General features: G+C 42.0%; 1 protein-coding gene across 2 annotated transcripts in view; it reads left to right on the forward strand.

Annotated features, from left to right (window-relative positions):
- ZC3H18 (zinc finger CCCH-type containing 18) overlaps positions 1–20,312 on the forward strand; it is a 53,129-nt gene that overhangs the window by 7,820 nt on the left and 24,997 nt on the right. For both annotated transcript variants that reach the window (XM_081017765.1, XM_081017766.1), the window contains exons 2-9: positions 2,316–2,959; positions 6,394–6,478; positions 7,788–7,942; positions 9,619–9,711; positions 11,900–12,057; positions 14,263–14,295; positions 14,967–15,093; positions 16,117–16,379. In XM_081017765.1, the coding sequence (XP_080873891.1) occupies positions 2,330–2,959; positions 6,394–6,478; positions 7,788–7,942; positions 9,619–9,711; positions 11,900–12,057; positions 14,263–14,295; positions 14,967–15,093; positions 16,117–16,379 (1,544 nt within the window). In that variant the 5' untranslated portion in view covers positions 2,316–2,329. The remainder of the gene's footprint in view (positions 1–2,315; positions 2,960–6,393; positions 6,479–7,787; positions 7,943–9,618; positions 9,712–11,899; positions 12,058–14,262; positions 14,296–14,966; positions 15,094–16,116; positions 16,380–20,312) is intronic.

The following is a 20,312-nucleotide window of genomic DNA, read 5'->3' on the forward strand; positions in this document are numbered from 1 at the left end:
GATAAATAATGGTAGAAGTGAAAGCCATGGCATTAAAATGTCAGCTTGGTCTTTCCATTGCTTGCTGTTCTGCATCATGCTTCTCACTCCAGCAGGCTGTTTGGGACCTACCAGTGGCTGATGTTGCACTCTTGCCTGCAGCCCACATCCCAAGCCTAGGAATACCATCACTCATCCATCCCCCAATTGTTGCCACTCTTGATTTTTGTTATATGCACCGTAGATGTACCCCTGTTCCTCCTCTCAGTGTACAACAATGCAAACGCAAAATGCTGGCTAAAAACTGTTAGTGAATATATGATCGGTTATGATGTTATTCAAAATACATGAAAAAGCCACTTCAAAATGATGTATATATCATACAACACATCTCACAAAATATGCAAGTAACTAGAAGTTGTTATATATATCAGAGTCAAACAAAGAATCAAACAAATCAATGAATAGCGAGGAACGCCAAGCCGTCTCTCAAAGGAAGACGTCTCTCCGAAGTTTCAAAAGGAGATATCCAGAATAGTTCAACTGTTTCAGAATAAAGTCTTCATCAGCTGGAAATGGAATATAAGGCTTTGCAAGCAATGAATGACAACAAAACTGAGCAATCTGCATGTAAGTTATACAGTGGTCAACTTTATATGTCCTGTTCATTTGTGTTGTAAGCATCAGCAGCTACACTATCCAGTGAGCACTGATCCACTAGCATGATCCCAACTAGTATGAATATTTCATTGATAATTATTCGGTATGTACATCTTTATATATTTTGTTCTACCGTGTAACTTACGTGCAGGTTGCTCAGTTTTGTTGTCATTCATCGCTTGCAGTGCCTTATATTCCATTTCCAGCTGATGAAGACGTTACAGTGGTACCTCAGGTTACAGACGCTTCAGGTTACAGACTCCGCTAATCCAGAAATAGTACCTCAGGTTAAGAACTTTGCTTCAGGATCAGAACAGAAACCGTGCAGTGGTGGCGCGGCAGCAGCAGGAGGCCCCATTAGCTAAAGTGGTACCTCAGGTTAAGAACGGACCTTCAGAACAAATTAAGTTCTTAACCCAAGGTACCACTGTATTCCAAAACAGTTGAACTATTCCGGATATAGTGTCCTTTTGAAACTTTGGAAAGACGTCTTCCTTTGAGAGGAATTCCTCGCTATTCATTGATTTCTTTGATTCTTTGACTCTGATGCATATAACAACTTGTAGTTACTTATATATTTTGTGAGATGTGTTGTATAATACATACATCATTTTGAAGTTGCTTTTTCGTATATTTTGAATGACATCATAACCGATTATATGTTCACTAACAGTTATTAGCCAGCGTGTTGCATTTGCATTTTTGTAGATTGTTACATTTTGCAACACAGGGGTTTGTGGCTGTCCTCCTCTCAGTGTAGCTGTGGCTGTTGCCTTATGTCTTTAAAATTCATCTGCTCAGCCTTCTCTCGTTTAGCTGAAGAGTTTGGGGCATTAAGACCACCCACAATCCTGACAAGTGTCATAATTTTGCATCCAATTTGATACCACAAGAGTTTCTGGTGAAGTGGACTTCTGCCACTTTAAGGTGCCACCTGTCTTTAAGGTGCCACAAGATCCTCTGTGATTTTGCTGCCACAGACTAAGACTGCTGTCCCAGAATTTTTACTGTCTAGGGGTTGTAATCCGTTCTAAGTCCTAGGGATAAAAATTCAAATGAGGACTGTGTGCATACCATTGGAGTAAGGTTAAGAGTTATACAAATCTTTTGACCTCAGATTAATTAACCTTGCATGTTTTGGGCTTTCAGAAAACATGTTTTTTTCTGCTGACTATGTTTAGATACGGTAGTGCTGGGGAGGAAGAAATTAGAGGAGAATAAAGGTAAGGTATGGGGAAAGAGGTTAGATTTATTGTGCAGAGGACATGGGAAATAACTGGCTATGTCCTTTTTAAGAGTTATGTGTGCAGAACACCTGGTGCTAGGTGCCTCCCCAACCCCAGGCAAACTGCACACATTCTCCTCCATAAGGATCAGAAGCTTGTACTTGGTAAAATGCTGTGGGCCTCACCTTTCACATACACCTGCTACGGTTCACAAGTTACTGTCTTACATAGTCTACTCTGTGTAACTGGGAGCAGATAAAATTCTGGTTTGAACACTTGCGGTCTTAAATGGTACTGTTAGGCAAGCAGGCCCAGTCTCTCTGCTTGGATTGTAAACTGAGGATTCATTTTTAAGGAGTATCTGTATCTGACAGCTGAGAAATGTAGGAATGCTTGAGGCTGAATGTTTACACATTATCCCATCCAGCTATTTATTTTTCTCCATTACAGACTAGCAGGCCCTGATGGATGTTTCCAAAAGCCCTGAGCAAAACCCCCGCTCTCCCGACGAAAAAGAGGAGGAAGAGGACGAGGACCAGCTGCTGTCTGATGACGAAATCCTCAAAGAGAGCGGCTCAGAAGAGGATGGAGAGGACGGGCAGGGCACCACTTTGGGAGAAGGCAAGGAAGATGCTGACAGAATATTGAGTCAGGAGGAGGAGGAGGAGGAGGACGACGAAGAAGAAGAGAACCACTCAGGTGAAGAGGACTGCTTAAGTGAAACCAAGTCTCAGGACTCCGACAATAATGAGCAAAGCAGGGAGCTTAAGGGCTCTCTCTCTGTCAAGGAGGATGAGGAAGAACAGGCAAATGACTTGGGTGATGAAGCCTCCTCAGTCACTCGGGAACTAGACGAGCATGAACTGGACTATGATGAGGAGGTTCCCGAGGAGCCAAGCACCGTTGCTGCTGACGATGAGACTGACAAGGCTGGGGGAGAGGAAGAGGAAGAGGAGGAGGAAGAGAAGGTAAATGAACCACCTGAGGATGAGAAAAAATCTGGCACAAAGAGCGACGACGAAAGAGGTGGGCAGGAGCCTGTCAAAGAGAAGAAGAAAGAGGAAGACGGAGAAATTGATGATGGCGAGATTGATGTAAGTTCACCTCCTTCCCAGAATTTCAGGTTTTGCCCCCAGCCAGTGTCCCTGGAAACCAGGGTGGGTTTAGACAGCACTCTGCCTCCCACTTCTGTTTCCTAGACCTCCTGCATATGCAAAAGGACCTCTTGTGGGCTGTTTTCATAGGTACATTTTCAGCTAAAGGAATCCTAACATGCATCTCACAGCACTATCATCATTGGAATCTTCAGATGCCAGTCAATCTCATATCAGGCCATTCTTTCTAAGCTACCTCATTCAGAAAAAGAAAACCTAGGAGCAAAGAGATGGAGAAGCAACTAGACAGAGCCCATGATCTTCTTTTGCAGAATCTTGGGAGGGAATGTAGTGTTGAGTTTCTTCCCCGCATTTTCAGTGTATGCAGAGCTGCAGTAGCAGTAGGGGAGTTTCCCCTTTACTTTAGTTCATTCTCCTCCTGGTTTTCGGAAATAGTAAGGGACTGTCCACCACTTTGAGTTGGAGCACATGCTTGTTATGTAGGAAGTGTCAAGTTTGTCCCTTGCATATCTCCAGTTAGAAGACAGACAGGCTAGGAAAGGCTTCCTTTTGCTTGTGGTCTTAGGGAAGAACTCTTAGCCAGAGTATCTCCTCCTGGGCTAGATGGACCAGTGGTGTAACTCAGAATAAGGCAGCTTCATGTGTTAACAGGATACCTAGGTTTGCATCTCCATGTAGTCTAGTGAGGCTGTCAGCTCCAGTGAATATCATTTGACAGTTTCCTATCTGCTTATTGGTGGCAGGAAACTTGAATGCGGACTGTCTGAAGCATACACATAGCCTGTGCCTATTCATGTAAGCTTGGCGTTTCTGCATTATCAGTTTCCTTAAAACCTACCTGCTTTTGGAAATGGATGCCAGTCAGTCTCTTAAAAGAGAGCATAGCAGAGGCATTACTCATCCTGGAAGGGTTCTTTTTAAAATCCACTACTGAGGTTCTCTCTGATAAATGCAATACAAGGCCTGCTCTTTCATGCTATCCATATGAACATGGAAAGCTGCCATATACCAAGTCAGCTATTTTGACTTTAGGCCCAGAGCCCTTTGCCATCCCTGCTGTCTGAGAATTTTTTAGGCTAGGGTCCCCAACATGGTACCCTGCAGGTGTTGCAAGCAACAACTCCCATCAGCCCAGCCAGCATGGTGACTGGCTAAACGCTGGAAAACTTTATAAGGGGTTACAATAGATTACTGGTAGCACAAAGTGTGGCTTTTAGCTTTTGTGTTAAAATTGACACTCAAAGGAAGAGTCCTATGTGGCATTTCAAAGAAAAAAAACCATTTCAGTTTGGTACCCTTTTCTTATGTATGTTAATGACAAAATCACAATCGACAGCCTCCTTCCCATTATGCCAGAATCTGGAATGCATGATCTCTTTTTTAACAGTCCTCTGTCTTGGCTCGCTTTATGTGACTGTGTAAAATTGCCAACTAGTCTTTCCCATCCCTCAAACCATACGGGTAAATGTATTGCAAGGTATGTGATGACTCTGAATGTTTATGGCATTTATGTAACATCCTCTACTTGCTTGTAGTGCAGGACCAGTTCCCTGCATTTCAGTTCACCTACAGGTAGGTGCTTGTATAACTGCTTCCATTGAGAGTGGTGGGGCCATGGAGGGTATGTTCTCTTTCCGTCAATTCTAAAGTGGGACAGAGTCAAATAACATATTTGTTAGCATTGTAATAAGGATGATAACAAGGTGTGATGAATAGGGCTAGGTGATAACTGGTTTTCAACATTGCGATATATCACCAGCTAAACATCCCGATATAACAATGTGTGGAATAAAGATGGAATTATGTAGAAGTGAACATCAGGACTGAGCGATAACTGGCTTTAAACATTGTGATATATCACAGCTAAACATTGCAATATACCAATATATCACAATGTCTGAAATAAGGATGGAGCTATGTAGAGGCATTGGCTGGCTTCACAGTTTCCCCTACATCGTGATTTTTGCCCATTCCTGCTCTTGTGATTCTCTGCCTCCTGCAGGAGGCAGGGAAGAGCAAAGCTGGCAGAGTTAACAGGGACTGCAGGAATTGAAAGAGGCATTGGCTGGCTTCACGGTTTTTCCCATATTGTGATTTTTGCATAGTTCCACATACACACACACCATGATTCGTGATGTATTGCCAGGTCAAAAATAATGAAACCAATATCACTATATGGACTTCAAACCAGTTTTGGACAATATATTGATATATCTATCACCCAGCCCTAGTGGTGAATTACTTTGTATTTATTCTTTATTTATAAAACTGAATAAAATGATTAAATAAGAAACAGAAAAGCTCATCCAGCATGGCCAATGATTGAAGCTGGCATCTTTTGCATGCAGAGTATGTAGCCCACCACTGAAGTAACTTCTCCTGCCTTCCCCACCCCCACCCCCCCAAAAAAGATACCAGGGACACAGCTTCTGGCCTTCTGCATCTAGTGCATATGCTGTACTGCTGAGCTCTGGCCCCACATTTGGTTAAAAGCAATCTTGCTTTTACTGTCTGACTTTTCCGAGTTATTAGTTTTGAAGACTGTCATAAAGAGCACCCAGCTTTCTCTCTCCACATGTTGTGCTGTGGTGTGGCTTTTCATTTCTATGACTATGTAAGAGCTGTACCACATTGTAATTCTGCACTGTTCTTCCTGAAACGGGGAGAGTTGGATTTTGTGGCAATGAACAGTGAAATGGTTTTATTTGCTCTCTTTAACAGCTGCTTGTAAACAGATTGCCTTTGAACTTAATAGGGTGGAACCTCATCTGCATACCTGGCATCCTGCAGATCTATGAATAGGAGAAACCCAGAAATAAAATAAAGCACTTTTAATGTTCTGTGCCCAAGTGGGAGGCAGGAAGCGAGGGTGGGGAGATAAAAAAAAAATCTGTTCCAGGTTAATTTATCATTCACCAAAGTTACCTTGTGCAAATCAAAAAGTGTCTGTACACTTGCTTTAAATCTTACAAGATTTGCTTGGAGCCCAGCTCTTGAATCTGCCATATTTTGGCAGTTTTGCAATTGGAGGAAAGGGATAGATAGCTGAGAAGAGATAGAACTGTATGTTTAATAGTGGAAAATAACTGGCAGGTGAGAGTACTCTGTAACACAGAGAAGCCCTGCCCTTGCCATGCTGAACGTTTACAAATGTTTGACTTTTCTTAAGAGCCAAGACGTAGCAGAGAAAGGAGGAAGAGAATGACAGACTCCGTTGGACCTGTTATGGCTGGTGGAACGTGGCTCACCGTCCACCTGTTCAGGAGCAGGTGGATAGAAAGTGTTTGGCTTCACCTGTCTCCCAATGTGCAACTACTTGATTGAAGGGTAGCAAAGCAAATACTCTATTATTGGCAGCATTGCTGCTGTAGCAGCATCTGCCTTTTACATACCTGTCTCTTTATGTCTTTCAGGATGACGATCTGGAAGAGGGAGAGGTAAAAGACCCAAATGACAGGAAAGTGAGGCCGCGTCTCACCTGTCGATTTTTCATGAAAGGTAGGAGCCATGCCCAAGTGCTCCCTCTCTCCTGGAGCTTGCAGAGGCAGCTGTCAGGACTTATTGCCTCTGCCATCCTGCCTCCCGAGACTTGTGGCTTCTGAACATAGTGCATTATCCAGGATTATTTCTGTATGTTATCGAGTCACATCAGATCAAACGTTCTCAAATGTTGTCACAGCAAGCATCACAAAAGGCCTTCGTAAGAGGGAATCCTTTGGGATCAGACCCTGGCAGGGCCACTTGGTATGTTTGTAGCAGTGACCACTCAGATATTTGGGGTAGCCAGAAGCTGAGCACAAGGAAGGAACCCACATCTATGGTCTTTGGTATTCCAATACATCCTGAATTTGAATATGAACACTCCATTCAGTAATTACGACTCAGGAGCCATTTTTTATTACCTGGATTTCAAGTCCCACCATCATGGCTAGAGTGGGTGGCAGTCAGATTTTCCATGGCCTTTTAAAATATATGTTTAATTGGTTGGCTTTAATGCTGTTTGACAATAAAAGCAAGGACATTAAAAATGCATGTCATTTCCGGTCTTAAATAGAAACTAAAGAAATCCTATGTGTTTTACTTGATTAATTAGTTAATTAAATTGGAACCTGGATAAATATATTTCTGAAGTAAGAAGCAGACTTGCTTTGTTTTTAGGTGGTGGAGAGAGATGCTTGTGTTGAGGTAGGCATCCATGTAAAAGAGACATTTATTTTACATACAAAAGACTTTCAAGATGGTACTTTACATCCATAATTTTTATAAGTACTTTGTGCTAAAAAATGTTTCATTAAAAATGTTTAGTTAATTAAAAATGCCTTTGCAATTAATCAGTGGCACATTTTAAGTTGCTCGGAAGGTTTTTAATTGATTGAACAATTCTGAGATAACTTGTTTAAGCTAACCACCTTCCAGGTTCAGAGGTGGGATTAGATGGACACTTATATGGGAATGGAAGGCTTCACTTGAGCTTCTCTTGGCACTTGGGTCAAGGATACAACTCTCTCTCTGAGCTCTGCTAGGTTTTCATAAAAGCTGTTCACCAAAGTTCTCTAAGGACCTGGGCAATTCATAAAGAAGCAGCAACCAAGAAATGAAATGTAAAGCATCAGCAGTGCATTTCTCCTTTGATGAATGCTCTGCCTTCTTTTTTCTTTTTCTTTTTCAAGTGATTTGAACATCTCTACAAAGATTTAAATATGTTCCAGTCACTTTTGTGTGTGTGTGTGTGTGTGTGTGTGTGTGTGTTTTTACTGTTCCCGTGCATGGAGATTTCAAACCTTCTGTGTGCTTTTCCCCCCCATAGGGCATTGTACTTGGGGTATGAACTGCCGGTTCATTCATCCTGGTGTAAATGACAAAGGAAACTACTCTTTGATCTCCAAGCCAGATCCTTTCTCTCCAAATGGTGCACCACCCATTGGCCCTGGGCCTCACCCTCTGATGCCAGCCAATCCTTGGGTACGGTAATATTACTTTTTTAATACATTACTTATTTAATACATAATTTAAAATGCCAAGAGGTTGACCAGGCTACACTGCATTGGAAGATATGCAAACACTGGAACAAGTGAGGAGTATCAAGTTGGCATTTCAATGTTCTACACCTTTTCTTGTGTTTGTCTGTTGATGCTTGCAAAAACCGTGGGTGGGTGAGATGGGGACAGTGCTGTCCCTCTGGGTCATGTGCAAGCTTCAGTGCCTTTTTGTTTGGCCTATGGATTCTTATTTTAGAAAATCTCAGCTCTCATGTTCCAAAAGCAGTGGTTCACTTAGCCCTATACTGTCAGCCCTGGTTGGATTGGCCAAAAACCCCACACCAACCAGCCTCTGGTGGCAAGGCCTCATTTTCAGCCCCATTATTTGAGATCACTTAGTTGTGCATGTACCATGTTTCAGAGTGTAATGACCTCAAATTCTGACGCCACATGCATTGCCACTGAGCCACAACTTTAAAGCCACTTGCTTATAAGCATGGTCATAAGAGCATAAGAGTAGCCTGGCTGCTGGATCAGGCCAGAGGCCCAGCTGGTCCAACATCCTGTTTTCACAGTGGACAAGCAGAATCTCCAATGGGAAGCTCACAAGCATGATCTGAGTGTAGGAGTCCTCAGTTGTGTTACCTGGCAACTGCTGCTCAAGAAACACACTGCCTCCAACAGTGGAGGTTGCAAATAAAGTCATCTCTAAGCATGATGATTTATTTCCTAAAGCCGGGCTGGCTAACCTGTGGCCCTCCAGATGTTACTAGTCTAAAACTCCCTCCATCCCTGCCCACTGGCTATGCTTGCTGGGACTGATGAGAGTCCAACAACGTCCAGAAGGCCACAGTTTCACCATCCCTGAAAACCCAGACCGGGGGGGGGGGGGGGGGCTAGCTTTATGTTTATAGTCAAATGTTGTTGATGTATCTGATTTTGAATGTTGGAATAAGTAGACTGCAAGACTGCATGGAGGTTGGGGGCTGCAGTCCTTCCTTATATTTTAAGATTGTTTTCCAGAAAGAAGCTTTATTAAAGGCCCCTTCACCTTTTCCAGATCATGCCTGTTTTTCCCTTGAAAACCCAATTTCCTTCATCAAAACTCTTCCATGCAAACAAATTTCATCGTTGTTAAGATTCTTGGAACACAACCTTCTGGCCAGATTTTATGGAAGATACACAACTCTCCTTGTGTTGAGAGAGTGCAGCTGCCATGTGAAGGAACATTCTCTTAATTTCACTGAAATCCTAATGCAAACCAGTATGAGTAGTCAGTAAACATGCACATTTGGAGCAAGAAGCTCTCCTGAGTTATTTGTAAAGGCATACATTTTTCCTGTCATTAGCTTTCTAAGATGTTTCATTTTCATGTGCAAATACTGCCAATACTTAAAGGACTAAAGTTAAAACAAAAACCTTTTAAAGATTTCCCCTTTCCCTTGGTGAAGGCAGAGACTTTGAGATAAAGCATTCTCTAAGATAGGACAGTCCAATTTCTTATTATTCTTTAAAAATAAATATTTTTACGCCCTTGGGAAAATTCATTTAACTTCCCTGAACAGAACAGAAGCAATGGGCCGGGAGAAAGGGAAAGCGGGCCTAATGAAAATGTGTGTCACCTCATTCTGGAACCATCCTCTTCTTTTTTCTTAAAAGGGAGCCCCTGTAGTTGATGAAATATTGCCACCTCCGCCTCCAGACCCTCCAGCAGAAAGTGCTTGGGAACGGGGACTCCGCCATGCGAAAGAGGTAAAGCAGCTGTCTGGGGACAAACAGGAAAAATACATATGAATGAAGAGCATGAACTAGGTTGCTGTTCACAGGTATTCAGAATAATTAGGAATGAGTAGACATTGGGATTGTCTGCTCATGCAGAAGGGGAGGAAACGGGAGGCTTCTGATGGTGACATTTCCCCCATTCAGACAAAAAGGGAAACTCTGCTCTGCTCTTTCTGGCGACTAGTGACCTAAAGTGTCTCACCTCTGGAGGAATAAAGAGAGCATGCAAGCTCAAGGCTCTCACTTGCTTGTTCTCTTTATGTTGGAATTGGTGCCCTAGAGATAGGCAATTGATCTGCCTTGCTAAGGAGTATCAGCTCTTGACTTGAGTCGCTCTTCACGTTATCCAGCAGTGATATATCTACACACACACAGCTCAGCTGCTTGAGGTTCTATGATGGAAGATTGCACCACTTTAAAGTTCACCCCTTTAGTGTTTGCATCTCATGCAAAACACGTGCTCCGCCAGTGAACAGTATATTGCCCTTTTTTATAGTAAGCAAATTGTTTCCTCTGTGACCATGCGCTGTGCAATCTTATCTCTATCTTAAATTTTGGGCAAGTTCCCTAGGAAACCCTCTTTAAATATTGAGTTGACCAACAAAACTGTCTGTTTTTCTCGAAAAGGCTGAGATTGCCACGCAGGTTACTCTTCAAAACACAAAAGCAAAAGCCACGTTCACTGTGACTTATGCATGACAGCACGTGATAGGCCACCAAGAGCCTGCATGGCTGAGTTTTCCATACCCAATTCCATTATTGTACTCAGGATAATGAGACTTATTTTTATACATATAAATGAAATTTGTAAGAATGGACTGCTACAGCCTCTTTGTTTACTCAGGCCTTTATTTAATGAGAGTTGTCTCCTGCAGTGGTGCTCATCTTTTACTCAAGTAAAAATATTTAGTCTTTAGTATGGCTTAAAAAAATTCTGTTTTTAAATTGCTTTTATTTGTTGTACTTTACCTTGCTGTATCACCTTGAGACTTTTTATTTTGTATAAAGCAACTGATAAATGTAATAAATTATAACAGTAATAATCTGAATCTCTGGAGCCTGTTAATAGCAGCTAGCAACACAGTGAAGAAATAATAATAATAATGTTATTTGTTTGTTTGTTTTGCCCCACCCATCTGGCTGGGTTTCCCCATTCCAAGATGGAGCTTTTTAAAATCATCATTATTATCATCATCAAACAAACAGAAGGATACCAAGCATTCTTGGTTTATCAGTTCATATCCAAAATGCTTCATTTCCATCCTTGGTGATGTTTGTTGCAGTGAGTAGCTGTGAGAAAAGCAAGGCTAAAACAACTAATAAGGACCAAGCACATCTTTAAAATCCTGTTTCAGTGGCTACTTTTACTTTGAAGAAAACCTGTCCCAATCTGGAACGGGGTCTTGCACTTGTTTCCTTCCAAAAATATATTCTTTACCCTGACCCTGGCTGCTCTCTGCCTCTGAAGGTGCTATTTGCAGTAAGCCAGTCCTTCCTGACCTGATGCCCTCTAGATCTTTTTCACTACAACTCCCATGTAATGCTGGCTGGGCTGATGGGACTTACAGTCTCTTAAAGCATCTCAAGGGCACCAGGGTTGGGAAGGCTTCAGTAAATAGCAAAGGGCAGTGTTCTTTAGGAAATGAATAGTGCTCATTTCCAATTGGGAGATGGCAGCTGCTTTTATTCCAAAAGAATAAAAAGTGACAACTTATCAAAACAAAAGGAAACGGCTTAAGCTTTTGAAAAAGTGTGTTTGTTTAGCTCAGCCTTAGCATGTGGTCTGTGATTCTGTCATTATGATTCTAAAAAACAAACAAACACAGAGAATTAAATGTTACCTCAAAATTGTAATGTGGTTTAAAATATGATCTGCTATTTAAAAACAAAAAACAAAAACAAAACTAGGTTGTAGTTGATATTTGAAAAGATGAGAAATATATTGTTGGGATATTAGCACTTCTGCAGTGGGTCATTATGCCACAGAATGGGATTTATTGCCTCTGCTCTAGGACAGCCCTTGCCACCTGGTGCTTGACAGGTGTTTGGGGGCCAACCAGTTTGGGGCCGATACACACTGTAGTCCAAAACATCTGGAGGGCACCAGGCTGGCAAAGGCTGTTCTGGACGGACGACTCCTTACCTCTTGCCCGCTTAGGTGTTAAAGAAGGCCACAATGAGGAAGGAGCAGGAGCCCGACTTTGAGGAGAAACGGTTCACGGTGACCATTGGAGAGGACGAGCGCGAGTTTGACAAAGAGAATGAATTTTTCCGGGACTGGAACTATCGTATCACTCGGGATGTTCGGGACTCGACGTAAGATGCAATTGTCTAATTCTGTCTTGTGGCAGGAATGTGGACTTGAGCAGGCTGGCTTCTGTGGATCTGACTGCAGTCCTCCAGAGGGCAGTGTTGGCTTATCCAGCGCTCTGTTGTGTTGTTCAGTAGCAACAGACACTTGCTCTCATCGCTTCAAGAGCCCTTCCTTGGTATTCAAGGGGGGCTCTTCTTCTCTGTGCAACACTCTTCTCCATATAGAGGGGCACAAGAGAAGTGTGATAGCTATATTTCTTTCCATCAATTGTCTTCTGTTTATAGCCCAACAGAAAACAGTCACACAAGTCTGCCTTTTCCTGGTGCGCTATGTTGCTAAGACAGTCATGACCTCCTGCTCTTGCCCCAATGCAATTCCCAGTATCATCCCAGCTTCATGCTTCTAATACTTAAAGGTTTTTTTAAAAAACATTATTGTGTTGCAAAGGTGGGCCCCATCATTTGCAAAAAGTAGGTCAAGCAGGCTTCTCTGGCGATCCAGCAGCCGTGAGTGGGCTGTTGTGTACGGATCACAGTCCTGGTTGGCATGACAGCTGATCCCAGCCTTCATGAGTCACCCCAATGGATCACTAGCTCACAAAGCTTAACCTACTTAGTACAGGCAGTGCATTGAGTAAAGGGAGCCTAGGTGGATAGAGAGACCTTCCATTTCTAGCATAATGAATGATGCCCTCCAGACAGGGAGATGTCTCTTCCCTGCTTCCTCAGTTGCATCACACACAAGTGCTAAATTTGGTATCATCAAATTTTAAATCAAGGTTCTGGTCCATATGGTTGTGAAAAGAAACTTGGAAACAGTTACTGTGAAACCTTGTTGAGCAGGGCTGCAAGTGGGTCAGGTTGGCTGTTGGGGGAGCTTTGGGGTTCAGTGTAAAATGAATTCTACAAAGATGCACCTTTTTCATCTTTTGTTCAGGATGCAGAATTCAGCTTTTCTTTGCACGTAGTTTTTAATAAATATCCCACAACACTGAAAACAGGCAGGTTTCCATTACAGAAAAGGGTTCTGACCCTATATTTTTGGACTGAAAGTTTTCTCTTTCTAAAACAGCATGGATATAATACCAGTCAAACTGAGTGCTTGCTGTTAGCTCATGTGCTCTTGAGGCAGGTAAAATTAGGATGTTAATTAATATACTTCCCCAGGGATGGGGAACCTTCAACCCACAGGTCTAATTAGGCCCACCAGGCCTTCTCATTTGGCCTTCCAGGCTGTTTTGGCCAAACCATATCCATATATGGCATCAGGTGAGAGGCAAGAAAATAAGTGGCTGGGCCAAAGGGGATTTGCAGGCACCACTAAGTAGCATTTTTTCAGTGAAGACAAAACAGCTCGTCTGACATCATTGTGCTATTGAGTGATTGACAGGGGATGCCCGCCCCCAGGTGTGAAGACCCACACAAAAAGAAAAAAATAGGAAAACCTCTTCCTCCCCCCCCCCCCCATTTGAAAAAAATGTTACATTAGGAAGTGTTTTCTTTTGGAATGATGTGATGAATGTTTAAGATAAAGCATCTTTTTGCTGACCTTTGACAGCTGAGATGTGTGTTTTCAGGGTCCACCCTATTCCCATTATTATGATCTGTTTCAACTATTTTAAATTTTGATGCTTAAATTCTTGCAACCTTCCCTGGGACCCGCTGGTAATAAATTTTATGATGCCAGTGCTAAAACAGTTTTCAGTGCCTTTAGTTTCCCACTCAAAATGGGGGAAAAAATAGGAAACTGTATGCAAGTGAGTCATCATGTCTTAAAATATTAGCAAATATTCCAACATAACGAAATTCCAAATAAAGATTTGAATTTAATCATTGAAGCCACATTTCAATATGTATTATTGATCCCCTCTCTCCAATCAGATAGTTTACTTTTAGCTAAAGGTGGAAGAAGAACCTTTGAGATTTATATAGCACATAAAATTAACACAAATATGCATCTTTGTCTATAGTTTTTGATTGCTAAATAGGTCAAATGTACTAAATCCAACCTCAGTTTAGAGCACTGAAAAAATTTCCAGTTCAAAATTTTCTAGAAGACTCGCATCACTGCCCTTCCCCTAAGAGTTATTTTTTTACAAAACAATTTTAACATGCATTGAGAATGGCTTGTGATGTGTGAAGATGGCTGAGAGCTTCATAAGTCTCCTCTTTTTCCCCTCCTCCCCTCGGTTTCTTGAAAAACTCCAGTGAGGTGGACATCAAAGAGAACGCTAACTATGGGTAAGCAGTCCCTAATCTCTGTTGTGCTTACAGCTGGCCCATGTTGCTTTCATTTTGATCCCTTGCAATTCTTTGAAATTCTTCGGTCAATACCAGCTGCTGCGTAAGGCTTGGCTTCCAGTTGACCAAATCTTAACTTGGTGCATTCAGGTGTGGAGGCTTCCAGGTGCTGGCAGTGTCTCGTGAAAGTTTATAGTAACTGCAGCATTCCTAAATAATGAAATGCATATTGACTTCTGGTCAGCGGAATGCATTTTCTGAAGACATCCTCAGAAGGAAGGTCGTCAAGTAAAACCACAGCCATGGTTGTGGTGAAGTCCCCTCTATGCCCCAATATCTTAATTTACCAAACTTGCAGAGGCTTCACCTCTTCTCCCTTGACCAGAGCCCTCACAGCTTTCTGAGCTTTCCGTGGTTGAGGAGGGCCCAGCTCCAGCTGCTATCTTACGATCTGATGCTAGGCATGCACACCTGTGCTTGTTTGTGTTGGGGGTTTTTTAAAGACACTGGGTAGATATAAACATGGTTGCTGTCATGCTTATTTATTTATTTATTAGCACACTGTGTGCTAAATGTGGCATAGGAGTCAGTGATGGCTGGATATTGTTTTTCTGGCAACAACAATAGTTTTGTTTCATTTGAATGTTTAACCTCTCTTGATTCCTCTGCAGGCTTGACACTTATGCGGATCCTTATTATGATTATGATATAGAACGCTTCTGGCGAGGCGGGCAGTATGAGAACTTCAGGGTACAGTACACTGACCCAGATCCGTACCGGAACTACAGATTGAGTAAGGTAGGTAAATGCATCCTCTTCTCACGAGCTGAGCTTTTATTCTGCAGTAGGTTGATCCAGACAGTTTAGCCCAAGTCATTGACCCAGTTCCTGTGTTACCTGAGTGCCGTATTCACAACTTTAGTGTGTGCATCTTGTGTTGTTCCAGTAACATTTAATAATAATAATAAATTTTTATTTGTACCCCGTCCTCCCCAGCCAGAGCCGGGCTCAGGGCTGCTAACATCATAAAACTAACACAGTATACAAAGAACATAAAAACAGGCAATCAGTTAATTAAAATACATCTTAAAATTAGTTCAGAGCAAATTAAAATCTGGACAGATGGCAGTCCATGGGTAAAATTGAGAGTGGTTAATATTCTCCAGGCCAGCTGTTACCACCAGTAACAGGACCTGTGAGCGGGCTAGGAGGCCTCTTTAATGCTTGTTCTTATACAGAAAGAAAAGAATCAGACTGAACCCCGACCAAAGCCCTGGCAGAACAGCTCCGTCTTGCAGGCCCTGCGGAAAGATGTCAAATTCCGCAGGGCCCTGGTCTCTTGTGAGAGAGCATTCCACCAGGCCGGGGCCACGGCCAAAGAGGCCGTGGCTCTGGTCGAGGCCTGTCTAATCTCCCTGGGGCCTGGGATCTTCAGGGTGTTATTATTTGCAGACCTTAAGGTCCTCCATGAGGCATGCCAGGAGAGGCGGTCCCGTAGGTATGAGGGTCCTAGGCCGTATTGAGAATTGGAATCATCAGTCCTTGCTGCTAACATGGGGAGCAACCAGCTCATGGAAGCCTCTTGTGTGGTTTCTTGGTTTCATGCTGGGAGGGATACAACCACACTGCTCAAGTAACTCAAGAACTGGCCCTCCTTGCAGAAAGAAACCATTGGAATAAAGGTTATCTCAAGGATTCCATCACGGCATGTGTGGCTAGTTGGGGGTGGGGGGAATTAAATGCCATGTTAGATTATTGAAGGAACAGCATATGAACATGTGGGTCAAAACTCCTAACGCAACTTAATCATTATTTTACAAGGAAAGGGAAAGAGAGAGGGAGAGGGAGAACAGGCAGCGCGAGCGAGAACGCGAGAGGGAGAGAGAGCGTGAACGGGAGCGGCGGCAGAGGGAACGGGAGCGCGAGAGAGAACGGGAGCGTGACAAGGAGCGCCAGAAAAGAAAAGAGGAATGGGAAAGAGAGAGGGAGCGCATCAAAAGAGACGAGAAGGACCGGCAGCACCGGGACCGAGAGCGGGAGAAGGAGAAGGAGAAGCCAAAACCACGATCGCCACAGCCACCAAGGTACAGGCTATACTTTTTTCATGCTGTTGATGATGTGGCAGGGAAGGGTGTGAGGAGGTTTAGTCCCTGCTGGCTGGCTGGCAACTCCGAGAAGCTGATATTTTACAACGGCATGAGACAGCATGTCGAGGGAAACTGTTTCTCATGTTGGTTTCGTTGGCTCTTTATATGGGAGAGCAAAGGAAATTGGGTGGCAAATGTATTCGCTCACATCAAACAGAAGCAAAAAGTGTTGTGTGTTTGATTCAGACATGTTCTTTGAAGATTTTGCACTGTAGAAAGTCTGGAATCTATGTAAGCAACGGGTTTTATGATGTGAAATCTGTCAGAATGGAGCCTCATGAGAGACTCCCTGCTCCATTTATTATTATTTTTAAAGTGAGCAGGTAGCCGTCTTGGCTTCTGCTTTCTTTCTCAGTAGCTTTGGTTTGGGTTCACAAGCAGCATCTGGTTTCTTACTGTCTACGTTTAAGCCTCTTTTTTTGCTCTTGGACTCCATGCATGAACTGGCACTTCTGTTTCTTTTATACGTTGATTGTTAATCACCTTAAACTACTAGAGAGGTAGTCTGGTGCTAACTGAGCTTCTCCCATCTGCTCTCCCATGTCTCCATTCCAAGGCTACTGGTCCTTTTTTCCAAGCTCTTAATAACCACTTAGCCCCATTAGTGATGTTAAATTCTCGTGAATAATCTTTTGGAGAATATTCTCAAGAATATTCTCGATTAATGAGAATATTAGAGAGTTTTCATTTAAAACAGGAGAATATTCATTTTAATGCATTGAAAATGATATAATTTTAATGCATTGAAAATGATATAATTTTAATGCATTGAAAATGATATAATTAGTTAATATACATGTTTATTCATGGGTAAACTTGTTCAGATGGCAACCAAAAACTGTACAGATACTTTTATTCAGTGGGGCAATGCGTGAATTCATGTTCTTTGATTTAGTAAAGGAACCACAGTGAAAATATATAAGTACAAGCCCACTTGTCACTTGCAAGTGTCAAATTAAAAAGTAAAACATATTTTATAGTTAAAGTTAAACCATTCTAAGGTGATGGCAACAGTAATTGTCATGTTAAGGTTTGGTATAAGGAAACTCAGTAGTTAATTCATATATTATTCTTCCATTAGAATATGTACATGTTATAGGACAAGTCAAAAAATACAATTGGCATGTTAAGGTTTGATACAAGTAAATTCAGTAATAGGCTATCTTGTGCTCCCAATAGCTCTAACAATAACTGTTTTGGTGACTCAAAACACAGCTTGATAAACAAAACTACATATATGCAAACATATAAAAAAGAAGCCCTTAACATTAAATATATTATCATTATATGATAATATATTTCAGTATGTCAGTCTCTGGTAAATGGCACCTTGTACCATTGAATGGCACTGCAAAAACCAGTTACTGACACTAAATAAAAATATAGAAATATCAGCTGTTTAAATCAAGGCCACCTCACATGCTGTTACACATAATTGTATAGGCCTAGGTACTTTAAGTGTATAAAGCATTAAAGCTACTTTCTGTTTAAAAAAAAAAATCACACGGTATGGCAAGGGTATAGAATTGCTAAGAATAAGGTCACACCAAAATAGAAAAAAGGCTGTTATATATAGTTGAAATACATATGAATTCAAATGTTCATCAAATTAAATGAATAGCGTTTTTAAAACTAAAAAAAAATGTTTTCTGTAGCTCACATTTCAGAACTGCCAGTGGTGAATGACACAATGCCCAGTAATGTAACTGGATAAAAAAAATCAGTATTCATTACTTACACTGGCAATATCACAGCTTGACTTATTTACTAGATTTTTTAAATGTGGGTTGTAAAACTGGTTCTTACATTAGAATTTACAGTTTGTGGAGAATATTCTCTGGAGAATTTTCTAGCAGAGAATATTCTCAAGAATATTCTCATTCTCCGGAGAATATTCTCATCTCACATCAGTAAGCCTCATTCTCCTTGCCTGTTCTACCCCCACTTCTTCCTCTTTCCACTCCAGTTCTTGGCAATAAACTACTACTACTACTAATAATAATAATAATAATAATAATTTATTATTTATACCCCGCCCATCTGGCTGGGCTTCCCAAGCCACATAGACCAGATTATGCAAAGTTAGTAACTTGCATAATTCTGTGTACAGAATTTGGGTTCCTTTTGGCACTGAGTTCAGTTAGGGGTTCATTTGGTGTGTATGCAGCCCTCAGCAGAATAAGGGGTGATGGGAGATAAGGCAAAGGGAAGTGCCTGCTCATTCAAAAGAAGGCACTCCTTGTATAGTGGCCTCTGGCTGAAGACCCAGTTTGGGGAACTTGTAACCCTCCAGATGTTATTGGACTCCCATCAGCACGACTCAGCATAGCAAATGATGGTCAGAGATTGGGGAGGGGGTCAAATCCAACAACATCGACAGATCCACATTTTTCTCACCCCTGCTGAAGATTTTATTTCTTAAACTTAGCCAGCGAGTATTTTTTTAGGAGTTCCCTCCCCCTTTCTGCAGTTCATTTACCTAACTTACAGTTGTTGTTGTTTTCCACGCTGGGCATGAGAATGGGGCCCAGGTCACAAAGCCTGCCCCCAACATATAACCTTTGTTCCCTAGAATTCTCAGCCTTGAGTCTAAATGCCAGCTTCAGCTTGCCTTTCCTTGAGTCTTTAGTTAATATAGATAGCAAAATGCAGCCTTCCCCGACTCCCATCAGCCCCAGAATGCATGCCGCCATGCTGGCTGGGGCTGCTGGGAGTTGTAGTCCAAAACATCCGGAGGTTGGGGAAGGCTGGCATGATGTGTCCCAACTGCTTCTTCACGCTCATTATATAACTCACCCAGCTGATGAATAAGCAGGGTGAAGTAAGGGTGATGTAAGACCGAAATGTTCACAGGTTGCTAAAAGCCAGGTTTCCCCAGCTCACCAACACTGCTATAAAGAATGCAGACCAGGTTCCCTATTGCAAGAAGAATGCATTCTTTTCTCTCTGAAACATTCGGAGGCTCCTTTTCCACACTTGCCCTTAATTGGGCCAATGTCGTCTCATTCTGTTTCCTTGTTATGGCTCAGCTGAATTTGGAGAGAGGTTTTGAGTGTTTTTCGAAGCACAATGATGATCAGTTTTATGGGTATCCGAGGGATATATCCACCATGTCATTCTGGGTGGAAGCGGTTTAGGTGGCAACATCTCAGTTGACAATATACAAGGGTTTTATTTATTATTTGTTTGTTTTATTACATTTATGTCCCCCCTTTTCTCCCAGAAGTTCAAGGTGGTGTCCCCAGTTCTCCCCCTCCTCCTTTAATCCCCACAATAACTCTCTGGGATAGATTAGGCTTTGCGGCAGTGACTGGCCCATGGTCACCTAGTGAGTGGCGATTTGAACTCTGATCTTTCAGCTACTAGTCCAGCACTTCTAATTGCTACACCACACTTCCTACCTCCCTGTCAGCAAAACTACGTCAGTCACGTCTGCAAACCTATGATGAAGATTGCTGTATGGATAACAGAATTTTATTATGTATTTTTTCTGCTTTTATGATATTCTTCTTGACACAGTGTGATTCGATTTATATTTATTTTGTTGGTTTAGCCACTTCAATCAGCATATGACATCCTGTGTAACTATGATATGGTCAAAACAGCAAATTGCTTGCTTCCACATTTCCTTCTCCTTGGAAGTTGAGTTCTAATTATAGAAGTTCTTGAGTTCTAAATATAAATTTATAGCTTGAAAAGGGCAATAATTTGCAGGTCTGCTTAATACGTAGCACCTTTAGGAATTCTTCGTGTTTAACTAGTCGGCCTTTTCCTTGGCAGTGGGGAGTGACTTCACATTAATTGGGTTTATTTATAGACTCCTGTGCTTTCCCTAATCATTAAATCCTAGCTCAGCTCTTGGCAACTTCA

This window comes from Podarcis pityusensis (assembly GCF_964106645.2).
Source record: "Podarcis pityusensis genome assembly, chromosome: 8".
Taxonomy (NCBI): Eukaryota; Metazoa; Chordata; class Lepidosauria; order Squamata; family Lacertidae; genus Podarcis; species Podarcis pityusensis.